The 14,558-nt window shown below is 35.2% G+C and overlaps 1 protein-coding gene across 17 annotated transcripts in view; it reads left to right on the top strand.

Moving 5' to 3' along the window:
- The window catches only part of CFAP46 (cilia and flagella associated protein 46), a 99,225-nt gene that overhangs the window by 20,506 nt on the left and 64,161 nt on the right, over positions 1 to 14,558 (top strand). For 15 of the 17 annotated variants that reach the window (XR_008733793.1, XR_008733791.1, XR_008733792.1 and 12 more), the window contains 9 exons: positions 2,311 to 2,434; positions 3,356 to 3,486; positions 6,009 to 6,154; positions 6,698 to 6,831; positions 8,937 to 9,149; positions 10,481 to 10,694; positions 11,059 to 11,208; positions 11,963 to 12,070; positions 14,014 to 14,195. Coding sequence is in view for 12 of the 17 variants with exons in the window: in XM_055719864.1 (XP_055575839.1) it covers positions 2,311 to 2,434; positions 3,356 to 3,486; positions 6,009 to 6,154; positions 6,698 to 6,831; positions 8,937 to 9,149; positions 10,481 to 10,694; positions 11,059 to 11,208; positions 11,963 to 12,070; positions 14,014 to 14,195 (1,402 nt within the window). In the remaining 5 variants the exon portion in view is untranslated. Of the gene's footprint in view, positions 1 to 146; positions 1,496 to 2,310; positions 2,435 to 3,355; positions 3,487 to 6,008; positions 6,155 to 6,697; positions 6,832 to 8,936; positions 9,150 to 10,480; positions 10,695 to 11,058; positions 11,209 to 11,962; positions 12,071 to 14,013; positions 14,196 to 14,558 lie in introns of those variants that run through there. The other 2 variants (XM_055719868.1, XM_055719860.1) reach the window with 2 other exon arrangements.

Below are 14,558 nucleotides of genomic sequence, written 5' to 3'. Positions count from 1 at the left end.
TACAGGAGTCCTATAGCTTCCAAAGCAGCTTGTTTGTGCCATGAATGGCTATGCATTTCTCTCATGCTATCTATTCAGACAAGCCAAAGTTTTGTACCTTGCATATTCTCATTTGAAACTTGATCAACTGATGACTTGTACGGAATCAACAGTCCTACTTCATGCAGTACATTTAAGTATGTGAAAATCATTTTGTTGGAACACGTTTTCATACACAATTTAAAGTGATAAAATGCGTTGTGTTTGTGCAATGAGGAGGATTCAAAGCATGCATATATTACTACTTGCTCTTGAATTTTCGCTTGACAACTGTAAAATTATATCCAAACTTCCTCAGAATAAAGTTTACTACATATTATCCTTCCAAGGTAAGCCATTAAAATGAGTGAGGTTATCACAATAGTACAGTTACTACAAAACTTTCTATTTGACACAATGTTTTGTAAAATTTTGTTTTGAAAGATTTCAGTTATTCCTGATGCTGTCATCCAAAGAGTGAGTTTTTTGCTTTTTCCATGACACTTAGGTTACAACAAAATTAAACATGTTTATTCAAGGAATAAGAAAAATGTATATGCAACTCTATTATTAAAGTACACACAGGCCAGGACATGAGATTTGTAGGGTTATTTTTTCTTTTTAAGTTGCATAAATAACTGTGCACCAACATTTCATTCTTTTTGATGTATATGCTGGCCTAATTTAGTGAGGATTGTATCCATATAGCTAGAGAACAATGTACTTTTTAAATCCACAGTTCTTTACTCTACAACCTTTCATAATATTACAGTCATTATGTATTATACTGAAAAAATTCTGTCAGTTGATCTATGTGTATAGTTAGGTAACACAGCATATAATATGCTGGGTAATGCATTGCAAAATATTTTTGACAGGAAGGGTAGGACGCTCTGCCTTCCTCTTTTCTTGTAAGTGAATTGTCCTGGTTTCAGCTGGGTTGGACTGAATGACCTTCTTAGGAGCTAGCACAGTGCTGTGTTTTGGCTTTGATGTGAGACTTTTCAGTTCCTCAGGCCTTGTTAGCAAAAAGGCTGGAGGGGCACAAGGAACGGGGAGGGGGCCCAGCCAGGCCAGCTGACCCAAACTGGCCGAAGAGGTGTTCCATCCCATGGGACGCCGTGCCTGGTATATCTACCCGGGGGATGGCCAAGGGGGCAGGTCGGTGCTCAGGGACTGGCTGGGCATGGGCTGGTGTGGTGAGCAGTTGCATCGTGCACGACGTGTGCCTTTCTTCCTTTCCCTCTGGATTTTATTCTTTCCTTTCCCCTTTTCATTATAACTGTTATTGTCGTCATTGTTATTACTGTTCTTTCTTTTTTTATTCTATTTCAATTATTAAATTGTTCTTATCTCGACCGTCGAATTTTGCATTCCTTTCCAACTCTTTCCCCCCACCTCCCTCTGGGTGAGGGGGAGTGAGCAAGCGGCTGCATGGGGCTTAGTTACCAGCTAGGTTTAAACCATGACAGTAAATGTAAGTGAACCTGCTTAAATATATATTTTAAAGCCAGAAATACTTTTATATGTATTTGCTGCTATTATTTGGCAAAGTTTTTGAGGATCATGTGACAATCTACTCAGTTTGCATTATATTAGGGTTCATTACTTAGATTCAGGTGAATGTACAAACTCATCAGATTTCCCAGTCACATCATGTTACTTGTATTCTAATATTCCAATGCAGAACATCTCCTCTATGTCATTACACTAAAAAAACCCCAAAATCTGTGATGTATCTGAACCACTGGAGCAATTTTCTACCTTAGGGAGTGAGCTTGTTCCTCCCTTGCATCTTTTTTCTGTGCTGGTTATTTCTTTGGTTAATATTTTTGCCCAATATCTTGTTGACTTAGTAAAACAAAAGTCAGTATTCTCAAATTAAAACAAAACAACAAACTTTAGTATTCTTTGAAAATGTGTTTGATTAGATAAGCATTCTTAAAATGCAGCATAAATTACTTCATCCATTTACTCTTGACTGAGGCTAATTAGAGCAATGCATGTCCTGTCAGAAAAGAGGTGTACTTGAGATATTTGGGGGCCAAACAAGCATAAATCAGGTTTTGTGTAGGACAGCTATATTTGAAGATACAGGCAAAATGCAGTAGATGCTGGTGGGGTGTAGTTTTTTCATGTTAGTTGGATTTGGAAAGCTTGAAGGACTGAAAAAAGGGCTGAATATCGAGTGTTTCAGCAACTACTTATGAATCGAATTGCATACCCTTCATGTGTTTTTTTTTTCATCTCTGATACTTAAAAATTACCTTAAATTCTTCTTTCTTTGCTAAGTTTCCTCAGGTAAAAGTAGGAGCCAAATAAGCTACCTCTGTGCAAAAGCACAACATCATATTAAAAGCATAGAGAAAGCTGAGGAACATGTTAAACACTTAAGAAATGAAAATGACAGGGAGAGGTAGGTATTATAGACAAGTGTCTCTTTTGTCTTGTGTAGAAGTCTCTAATGGGAAAGTTTCTTACTGCAGCTAAATTACTTAATGATACCTTGTAGGAGGCTGAATAGAAAACTTCAGTCAGACCTGGCAAAGCATTTTGAACATCTGTTTAACTTTATGACTGAAAAGTTCCATTACATTCACATGCTATGCATAACTGTATTCTTTCCCTGTTTCTAATCTGCTCTCTCACATGCACTCATAAACTCACCTATTCTATTGATACGTACTGAACAAACAGAAGGATGAGTGAATTAAGGCTGGAAGACTGAATAACATGATGTACAATTGAAACTTTGCTGAAATATCTTTTTACATTCTTGAATCACATGGCATGCTACATCTTGTTTGTTAAAGAAATGAACTAGTCCATTCTGAGAGTCAGAAAGATACAGGTTTTGTTTTGACTATTTGTATACTGGTTTATCATCCTTCATTTAAAAGGAGGTGTTTCATTTGTTTTGCTGCAATAAAAATTCCTGTGATTAAATTTAAACTATTTTTTCTAAAAAATTCTAAAGTCCAAACTTGTTTTGAAATTCTCAACACCAGTTTTGAAATATTTGGTTTATTTTATAAGATAGATAATTAGGGGTGGCACACATATTTTGAAATGTCAGTAAAGTTACTATCCAAAACAAGAATTTTGTCCCACTCCTCATCACTGAGATAATATTTTTTTAAATTAATAAAGTAATATTAATAAAGTAATAGTGTTGTCTTTGCCACTGATAAGAAGTCTTCAATTTATTAATTTTTATTAGATTTAAAATTTTATTTATGATGGCCATCATTTGTTGACATTAATTTTTTGTTGATTCTGAAGTGTGGAAGATAATCCTGTTTATGAAGTAATTTTATGTATGCTTTTTCTTTGGCAGAATTATACTTTGGGCAGATTTGGCAAAAGTTGCACGTAAACAAGAAGTATGGGATGTCTGCCGTGCAGCATGCAGATTTTGTCTCTTGTATGATGATACTTTGTTTAGGAAGGTAACAAAACCGAAGAAAAGTAAGTGAACAAATTGTTTTGAATGTTGTAAGAGGAACTTTTTCCTCATTTATTAGGGTTACTTGACGAAGTCGGCCATTATTGTTATTTTCTTCCCCTCCCATTTGTGAAGTTCCCCAAGACTCTTTGTCACTGTATGTTGGCATACATGGAATGTTCTCTCTACTTCCAAATCTAGAAATCAGTTAGTACATTTTTTTCTGCTGGAACTGTACTCTGCCTTCAGAAATGTTTTACCAGTGCTAAAGAAGAATATCTACATGAAATGTATCTAAGAAAAGAGGTTAATTCCCTGATGGTCATCTAAGTCCATATTATCCATCTCTGTCATACTTAATTACCTGAAAAAAAATGGATTATTATCAAGTTGTATGAGGCTCATGTGGTAACATTTTTTACCCTTTGCTCCTTTATTAATGGTTCCTCTGAGGTATCTGATGTTGTTTTGTGCCTTGTTCCTTGAAGGTCTGCTGAAAACCTACCGCACGCTCAAGAGTTCTCATCTTCAGGGAAAGAGCACTTTCAAACCACTAGCTGCTTGCTGACTTTTACATATATATGTTAAAAGGTTTTTCTGCCTGGGAGTTCATGAAATTCACCTTAAAGAATAGATGAATTCTAGTACCCACGCTGCTGGCTGTTTTTTTTTCTCTGGCCAATGTTAATTGAACCTATTCCACATTTGTTTCTCTAGACTGTTTCCAAGGTTCACTTAAAATAGGGCGTTTACCTGTTTTCTTTCACAAGTTTTGCATCTCTGGGCTAACCATGCTTCATGTTTCACCCATTTTCCAAACTTAAGAGAAAAAGAAGTAGTTACCAGAAACTCAGTGCAACCATGCACCAAAAGCATTATTAATAGGAACTGGTATGTTCTTTTTTCTTTCACGAGTTTTGCATCTCCAAGGTAAAGGCGATCAAGCAGAAGATCAAGACACTTCCCATTTCTCTTCAGAAGTGTTTTAGATTGCTCAGTTTGTTATGAGGTTGCTGGAGTTGGTTGATGCTTTCAGAGAACTTCACTACAAATTAAACAATAACTGCGATGTCGCTGAAGGTCTCCGTTCTCAAGAACTGTAGAGTGTCCTCCTGGAAACCCATACATACCTATATTGGGTGCTGCATGTTTCTGTAAATGTAAAGGAAACAATGCTGCATTTGGTGGAGCAGTTGAGGAAATCTGTTCTGGGCAGTTTCTAACTGTGGGAATACTACCTGTAGTTAAATGAAATGTGGATAAGCCTGTAGATACTCAGGGCCGGAAGAGAAATTTATGGTTGACTGGAGTTCTCTGAGAACTTTTGGCACTTCGTTTTCATGTTCCACTTAAGTTTTCTTTACTACTACTAATTCTAGGATTAGTGGGTGAGAAAAATTAGAGGTTGTCTTTATATGTATATCATATTGAGGGCAGGGCAAAGATAATTGTAGCGTGAAGACCCTCTATAGAGGTTTGCTTGGTTGTCAGGCCTGAATAAAGGCAAATAATTCAAGACACTCCAGAGTTACAGAAAAATAACACACCAGTTCCTGTTCGTGATACTTTTGGTGTGTGGTTGCCCTGAGTTTCTGGTAACTACTTTTTTTTCCCGTTTAGTTTGGAAAAGAGGTGAAATATAAAATATGGCTAGCCTGGAGAAAGTAAATGTATGATTAGTATAGGAACCAGGAGCAATGCAGCCAAATTATCAGACTGTAGGTTTTAAGAAAACAAAACCATTAATTTTTGACAGAAATTAAAAGGTTATTTTGGAATATCAGAGTATGGTTTAAAAAAAATTAGACAAGCCCTCATGTTACATTTATGAGACGGTATGGAACTTGAAGGGTCAAACAGAACTTCTGGTTCAGGAGATTGCTTGGATGCAGATTCTAAAAAACTGCAGATAGGCCAGGAAAAAAAAAGTAGCTTTCTGTATCCTACTTTTTATGCCTTTCCTCAAACACCCACTACTGGCCAACAACGTAGAGGGAACCCACTGTGACAGCTTTTATGCTCTTACTTTGTGTTTATATTAAAGTAATCTTGGTCCCTTTTCTTCATTATTAAACAAAAGGAAAAGAGTGGTATTTTTCTCTTTATTGATGTGTGTGTTGCCAGAGCGTCAACCCCATTGCTGATTTAAACACACTTGAAATCGTAGCTAGTACATAGTGAACAGTGCTCCACTTCCATTGATGGAATAAAATTGAACTAGAGGCCATAGGTTATATTCATATTACTGTAATTTCAGTATGCTATGATTGGAGCAAGTTATTTGCTGCAAATACTGGAGGTTTTGCACAAATGCAGCAGAATCGCAGGTAACCAGTACCTCACCACTGCTTGAGAAGAATGAGTTTTGAGTGCAGTAAATTGTACTGACAGAAAAAATGAGTGAAATATTTTTAAATAAGTACTTGTTAACTCTTTCTTGTGGATTTATGAATGTGTAGGGATTTATAAATTTTAAAATGAAGATGATTTTTATTCTGATTTGCATGGTAGTAAATAATGGATTTATATATTTCTTTACTTTTAGCACAGAAGAAGAAAGCTAGTACAACTATAATGGATGACGATCAATGTGACAGGTTACCAGGAGAATCATTACTGCCTGCTAAATCTTTCTCTTTTGAAAGAGATTTACTCAGAATATTAGCAGAAATAAGATTCATTAATGCAGAGGTAAATAAATTACATAGCTGTCATTCATATATGTTTAATTTAGCTTTGGCTTCTGTATAATTCTCTGTATATATCTTAATGCACTGGAATTTTGAGTTGAATGATTGTCTATCTCCACAGGAGCTAAAGGACGAAGTAGTTTCATGCGCCATCTTTATCAAAATACTGTGTGAAAGTACCTGTAACAATAGTTTCACTGAAGACGGTGATAACATTTTGTTCCAAGAGATTCTATTGTAAATGTTTGACATGACATTTTATTCCTGGATCCTTAAAGTTCCAGCATGATTAAAAAAAAGTAAAGAAAAATTTATTGTCTTTTGTCAGTGAAATTATTTGGTAAAATCAGCTGCAGACAACTGGAAGATTAGGAAGTATTTTACTTTGATTTGTGTATAGTTGTACATGCCCGTAAAACATCTGGGAAAGCATTTTGTATTTTTTAATTTTTGAAGAGGAAACAATAATATAATAATACTAAGTTACACTCTATTTTCACAATGATAACCTGGGCATAAAATTTATTTCTCTTTATCTTTCCAGGCAACTGTTAATTTATTAAGATTTCAGGGAGTTCAACTGAATGATCATGCCGTACTTCCAGAAGATACAAGTCAGTATCATCCAGGATATGTTTCATATCTTCCCGAGAGTGATCCAGAATGGAAAACGTACAGGTGCTTTTCTCTAATATATAACAAGACTGAGGACCTCTTAACAGATTGTTATTATCACATACAGATGATAATTGTGAAAGTTATTTCTCCTTAGTAAAATTGATTGTCACTATATACTTTGTAGTTGTAGGTAGTCACAGTAATGGGAAAAGGAAAAGAATCTAAAAAAATAGTTAGAAATAAATTTTCTTTAGGTTGCTTTTATGCTGGACTGTGTATTTTATTTTTCATTTAACATTTATTGGTCTGAAACTAGAAGGTAGTATCCTAACCTTAAAAAACATTAAATCTGTGTGATACTGACATTCAGACCATGAAATTCTGTATTTAAAAATACACTTCCCGAAATCAAAAAGCTCTCTAGCTTGCTTTATAATTCCGGTAACTATAATGATATCTGAGTACCTGAATACATACAATGGAGTACTTCAGTTTGCAAAACTAGTCTGTTCCATCCAATTAACTGAAACAAATAAGAGAGAGTAGAATAGTGAGTACTGGGGGTTTTTTTGGTCTGACATGATTATTTCTTGTGAAGGAGGAGAGGGGAGAGAATTCTGAAGATGATACTGAAACTCTCTTCGCATTCATGCTAATCTTAGCCTTATTGTGACAGCAGTCATGTCCTGAAAGAGGATGTCAGTTGTGTGCTTAATTCTGTTCATTAAGTCTGAAGATTAAAGTTTCTCACACTGTCTGCTTGTAAATGTTCAGTAAAATGGGAAAAAGTATAAATTGACCAGAACCAAGGGACAAAGATGAGGATTCTGTTCCAAAATGTGCTACTAAGCTGGTCATGAGTTTACCCAATTAGATTAAAAACTCACAGGAAAAAAGCACTTTGGTCTACTGTGTCCTGTACTACTGTGGATGTTAAAGGAAAAATTCACACAGACATGGGTACCACTAGGTTTGCTTTAATCACAACTCAGAGCTGGGCCACCACCCAGTGAGTGGCAGAGAACAAAGGGATGCAGCACAACTTATATACACTTAGCAAATCATTAGTCTATGGCCGAAGTTTTTAGAAGTTTCCTTTGGTCTTGTCAGTTCTGTGAATCTGTCACCTGACCCTGTCCCAGTTGATCCATCTATTCAGTTCCAGTCTCTGCCTCAGTTCCAAGCTCCTCCTCGGATCATTATCTTCTGCCAGCTTTAACTCACACACTTCTTCAAGCACACTTAGTCTTTGAACAAGCAATTCCTATTCACGTATACTAATTTTTCTAGAAACACCTGTGTTTCTGAGAGCACCTGTGTACACAAATTGATCATCTGTTGTCTGGCTATTCTCCTGCTAATTAAATTGACTAAATTTTAAACCAGCCTTGGATTATGACTATACAAGGGACAAGGCCTGGTTCTGCCATTTAGCAGCTTCAGCACTTTTAAGTTTCTTAATACAAAATACATTTTCTTTAACAGTTGACACAGTAATATCCTTTGTCAGTTTGTGCTTTTGGTTTTGTGACTTAACGGTGGCCGTTCTGTATGGTCATTCAAGAGTATATTTTTAATATTACTTTTTCTAAGTAATGGTACATCTTGATAGTGGAGGGGAAAAAAAGAAAAAAAAGTTATTGCATAGACTATGGAAAAGGTGTTATTGTATTAAAAATGAATTTAGCTTTTCAGAACATCTGGAGATTGCTTCTTGGAGTGCAAGAACACATGTAGTTGTTACATGTATAAGATGCCTCCTTAACTCTAGAGTGGAAGGTGGAAGGCCTTACTTGTATCTATTCAAGTAGAGCCCTGTCATGGGTGTTTAATGATCTCTGGCACTGATGTGTGGATTCACATATGCATTTAAAAAAAAAACATGTGGATGAAACATGAATTTTAGCTACTATTTTTTAAGCTAATAGCATGTTAGTGTTGGAGACTACTCATTTTATGTTGATACTAATTCCTTTCCTGAGTCATCTTCTCATCCAAGTAAAATAGAAGTTAATGAATGAAGACTTAATAAATGCAATTGAAAAGTGATTAAAATTTTATTGTTGTTGTTGACTGAGATGTACTACTGCATATTTAACCTTATGATATAGTTCCTTCTAGTGTTGAACTTTTGGAATAACAGCTTCTTTATACTAATTTTATAGTTTATGGATAGACTACTTATCTCAGTATGCTATGGAAAATTTCCAACGTGCAGCTGAAATAGGAGAAGAATTGAATGAAGCCTGGATTGTTCACAATGCTGTGGTGTACATCTTAAACTACAATAGACATCTTATCTCTTCAGGAAGACAGAGGGAAATTACTGAGTACCTGCACACTCTTCTTGGAGCTGTCAAGGCTGTTGGACACAATGGGTAAATGTAGATGTTGGGTTATGAACATGCCCTTTTTCTCTGAAACAGAAAAAATACTTTTAAAGACATAAAGAAAGTGACTTCACTTTGTGCTGTGAAAGACTTATTGCTGGCTTTCATAAGCCGTAGAAGGACCTTGGTATATATGGAGTATTTCAGAAGATAAATTTAATTTCGTGGTGTGAAAATGACTTCTTAATTCTTTCTATCTGTTCTTTGTTACTGTTCACTGGAATCCATGTTAACTTTAGACTAAGCAATATTAATTTCTCTTTATTGTGGAATAGCAACATGTGCATGTGAAACAGTGTTTTGTTAAGCTAGTCAGAAAGAATCAGGAAAATTTTCTTAGCCTTTTGAGTTTGCAGGACAGCTTGAAATGTGTTTGCTTGCTGTCAGTTGCTCTGAAGTTGAATTATATTGTAAATAGAGTTCATTGTAAATATTTCTGATCTAGAATAAGGTGCTTACTAGTGGTTATGAAATGTAAGAGAAAAGAGAAAAAAATAATAAAGGGAATGTGCACATTAATAATAGCCCATGAAAATGAGAATGTAGATTTCACAGTGCTTTAGAGAAATCCAGTTCTGTAGTAAATGCAATGGGAGGATGATTGACTATGACAGAGGAGATGCTTTGGTCAAAGTCTGACTGGGATAAAATCCTGTAAATTTTAGCACATTATTGACAGTTATCTCCACACTAGGCAAACTGTTAGGACCAGCAGCAAAGAATGCTCTTGTAACAGTATTGGAGATAAAGCCTAAAGTGCAGTTTGTGCAGATGAAGACTGGTAATACCAGTTTATTAATCCTGATACTTATATTAGCATGTATCAGCAATAATCTCTGAGTCATAATTCAGTTTGTATTTTATTAAAAAAAAAGATTATTTCAGCTCAGCAGTTGTTTAGCATGAAGGGTAATAGTGTAATAAATGGCTTTATTTGAGAGTTTGGCTTAGGTTAATTTTTTTAGGAAATAATCATTATTTTCATACATAGCAGCCCACTAGTAAAAAATTATATTTTAAGTGTGTTTAACATAAATACGAATTTTATTTTATTTTTCTGTGGGGAAATAGAAGCTTTGGTTATAGAAAGAGCTGAAAAAACATGATGTAAACTATGACAGTTGGATGGTTTTTTGCACATTTAACCATTTTACTGCTTTTCCAATGGGAAATTTTTTCGTAACATCCATAATTTTGCTTTCTAAGAAAAATACAGATTTTTCAAGTAATGCGTATTACTTGAAAGTAAAATACTTTAGTACTTGCTCTTACTTTGATGTGATGCAGCATAAGCTTCTGATTTTTGTTTTCTTCTACAGAAGTGCTGAGATTTTATTGATGTTATGTAATGCTTTGGCTCGGGGCTTAATTCTTTGTTGGATTCCAAAGCCAAATCTTGCTGAGAAGAAAAAAAATGTTGCAGCAACAGACAGAAGCAGAAAAGCTGCAACAGAGAAACATGAAAAAGCAAATGTCATCCCGTCTTTTTCAGTAGATCCCAGGGGACTTCCTGATATCAAAGCTGCGTTAGAGGTACAAACCCCTCATTTTTTGTAGTCTTTTTTTTTTTTTTTTTTTTTTTTTGCTTGCGGTGTTCTATTCCAATTCATATAAACTAAATTGTAGAAATTTTCACAAAAAATAAGCTACCATCTTTTACCATTACTGCCACCGCAGGTCATCCCCAAATGCACGCTGAATTTCCTTACCAGCTCAACTGGGACTTCTATTTACTTTATGGGCTGACTTAATGGAGTTGTTGTTAGGCTTAGAGATGCATGTACAGTAATTTTAAAATAACTAATGGGGAAAACGTTGCATACAAAGAGCTTTCCACATTTTTCCTCTATTGCAGTCTTTTTTTTTTTTTTCTTTTTTTGTCTTTCTTGGTGTTTAGATTTGTGACTTTGCTCTGAATGTGACAACTGGAACCATACCTAATGAAACAGTTCCTATTGCTGCGCAACAACAGATCATTGCTACATGGGTGAAAGCAAAACAGTTAAATCAGCAGCAGATTGAACATAAACTTGGGACTGAGGAGGAGGTATTGTTTCTCTGAAATCCTGCATAATGTTGAAGCTCTTCTTTGAAAAATTAAAATTAATTTCATAGATTCATTTAATGATGACTGAAAATACCAATGTGTATTTTCTTCTGTGTATTTGAATACAGCGTGAAAATAAATTTTGGCTGTAGATCCCATAAATCTTAATGGAATACAGCAAAATTTTCACATTGGGCATAGTAACGAGTCTACGTGGGCATAGTAGTGAGTCTACATTTCTTAACTCTGCCTTCTGTTTTTAGCTGTGGAAAATAATTATGGTGGTATTTGTCATACAATGACTGTGTAACAAAGTTGGATTTGAATTCATACTTTTAAAATAATAAAATGGCTACATTAAAAATGTTAAGAAAGAGAAGATATATCAACATTTAGTATGGTCTCTCTATATAGAATATGATAGTAAATTGGAAAGTAATTATTTATTCCTATCTTTTTATTTTGTCTATAAAACCAGAATCCCTCAGGTATATATATAATTTACATTCATTGCATTGTTACTGTTTTCTAATGTTGAAACTGTAGTAGTTCAGAGATCACAATGGTAATTTAAAGTAAATAAATATGTAAGATTTACCCTGTTAAGGACGCAATAAAGAGAGGAAGACTTGCTTAATGTAAACTGAAGTTTTAAAACATAGTTACTATTACCTTATCTCAATTAGTGTCCCTAGTAATGTTTACTTGCAAAAAAAAAATAATCTGTTAATGTGATTTTTTTATTTCTGCTTAGAATAATGATGAAGCACAAAATGCTATGACAAGAATTCTTATTGGTCTAGAAATGTATTCATGTAATGGCTTGGGTCTCATGGATTTCACTGTTCCTAGCTTATCTCAGGTATTTAGCTTTGTTTTATTAGCTCTTGAGTTTTAAGAAATTGCATAGGATAAATGGGCTTTCAGTTTTGGATGGAGGCAGATTTAATTTTGAAACTTATATTGTAGCATTATTTCCTTTAAACCTTTCCAAGAGATTGAATAATTACAAACAGGTACAGGATTTTTGTGATGGAGTAAAAAACCATATAGCGTTAGAATACTAGTATTAGAATTATTCCCATTTTGCTCTAACAGATTATTTCCATAACTATCAGATGAGCATAATGGATTCAGATTAATTCTATACAGAACTGTACTTCTGACCTTTCATTTTTTGTGGAGAAAACTTTATAGAATCATAGAATCATTTAGGCTGGAAAAGACCCTTAAGATCATCAAGTCCAACCGTACGTAAACTTTGCCAAGTCCACCACTAAACCAAGACCCTGAGTGCCACATTACATAAATACCTCCTGTGATTGTGACTCAGCCATTTCCTGGGACAGTCTGTTCCAGTGCTTGACAACCCTTTCAGTGAAGAAGTTTTTCCTAATATCCAATCTAAACCTCCCCTGGTGCAACTTGAGGCCATTCACCTTGTCCTATCACTTGCTACTGGGGAAAAGAGACTGACACCCACCTCATTACAACCTGCTTTCAGGTAGTTGTAGGGAGGTGTATTTTAGGGTTTATATTAGAAGTATTCAGAATTTCAACAGAAAACTTCATGCTATAGTGAATTTACTTTTGGCAGTTGCAAGGTAGAACACAATTTGTAACTATTTAAAGAATTTAGGTTGCTTTTTGACAATTCTTACATAGAACCATAGAATCATTTTGGTTGGAAAAGACCTTAAAGATCATCAAGTCCATCTGTTAACCCATGACTACCAAGTCCACCACTAAACCACGCTGTCAAGCACCACATCTACACATTTTTTAAATACTTCCAGGCATTCCACCACTCCCCTAGGCAGCCTGTTCCAATGCTTAAAGGCATATGAGGCATAGTTTCTTAAAGTACTTGCTTTTGATCAGTCCTCCAGGATTACTCATGCTGAATAGTGCCACGCTTTCCCTGTGATCCTGTTGGTTACCAGGCTATTCAAGAAGAAAGGTAGTACAGAAAGGTTTATAGCCTGAATTTTCAAAACAGTGAATTGTAGTCTTGCCTGTTTGATTGCCACTTTTATTATTTCTACCTCCTGTAAAGGGTTTTCTTACAGGACTGAGATGTATTCCCTATTTAGCTAGGAATCTGGAGACATTGTCTAACACTTGTAGAAGTCCTTCTTTCTAAAAACTAGGATCTGGGCCTTTAAAAATAAGGTATCTAATTGTAGTTGGTCTACAAATTTATGCCAAGTATTATGAGTTAGCTTTAGCGGTCACTTAAGTGGTTTAGTTTTGGAGAACAGTATTGTAGTATCCTAATTTTGACCAATTCATTAACAATTCTGATTATCTTAAAAAGATGGAACTTTCTGACTGAGGCATGCGAAAGTGAGGAAGACATTTAGGTCCTATAATGAAACTATATACAAAACACTGTTGTAAAACCAATTCTATCTCCCATTCTTAACTTTGGCTTAACTAAAATGCGCTCTGTATGTTTGAAGTCCTGTTCCACTGGCTTTCAGAAGAGGGCTGAGGATATAGTAAGTTCTGGCAGATACTGCTGGTGAAAAGGCATCCACACTTAGGCACAAAAAGCATCCACACTGGTTTTATCATATGCTATTATAATACTTAGTACAAGGTGGATGATGCTTCTCTGTTGTATATTTTGATTTTCTTGTAACTGATTTTCTGGGTTGTTTTATCATGTACTTGTTCCATGTCCGGGTGGGTTGTATGGAAGGTACAGCTGTAAGCATGTAAGTACTGTAGAAAAAGGGCATGATAAACCCCTGAGATTTATACTCTCTCTTTTTTTTTTCTTTATGTTTATTTTTTTTCCAGTTAGTGAAGTTGGCGTTAGAGTGCAGGTGGTCAGATTCCTTAGTGGAATTGCAGACGCTGACACGACTTACATATTTTGCATATGTATCACATGACTATGAAATAGTGATGACTTGTTCCAGAAGGATCTTGCAATCAGATGAGAATAGTTTCCACAATAGAGATACTAAGAAATATGAAATGTAAGTACATGGAGTTTTGCATGATCTTGTGGTATACTTGAACCAAGTTTTGAGGAAAGAGTATGTAGGGCAAATGCATCTGATCACATAAACCAAAGTGAAAATCTTTATTACAAAGGAACTGTACAGTTTGAGGTGAAAATGAAGTTTTCCTATTCTAGTTCTTTTGCTGATGCAGACTGCTTCCAGTGCTGAGCTGGCTCCAGTACACAAAGGGTCTACACAGTTCATGGAAAAAGATGGAGCTGTGAGTGATAATAGGTGATAAACAGCTACTATTTTCCAAGCTTTGCTGTCAGGTAGTCCTTATCGTCTTTATTACCATGTATGCATATGAGTGCAATAGGAATGTAACTCATTTCT

Source organism: Falco cherrug, chromosome 9 (assembly GCF_023634085.1).
Source record: "Falco cherrug isolate bFalChe1 chromosome 9, bFalChe1.pri, whole genome shotgun sequence".
NCBI lineage: Eukaryota > Metazoa > Chordata > Aves > Falconiformes > Falconidae > Falco > Falco cherrug.
Note: the sequence above shows the minus strand (reverse complement) of the source record. Positions and strands in the feature narration are given on the sequence as shown.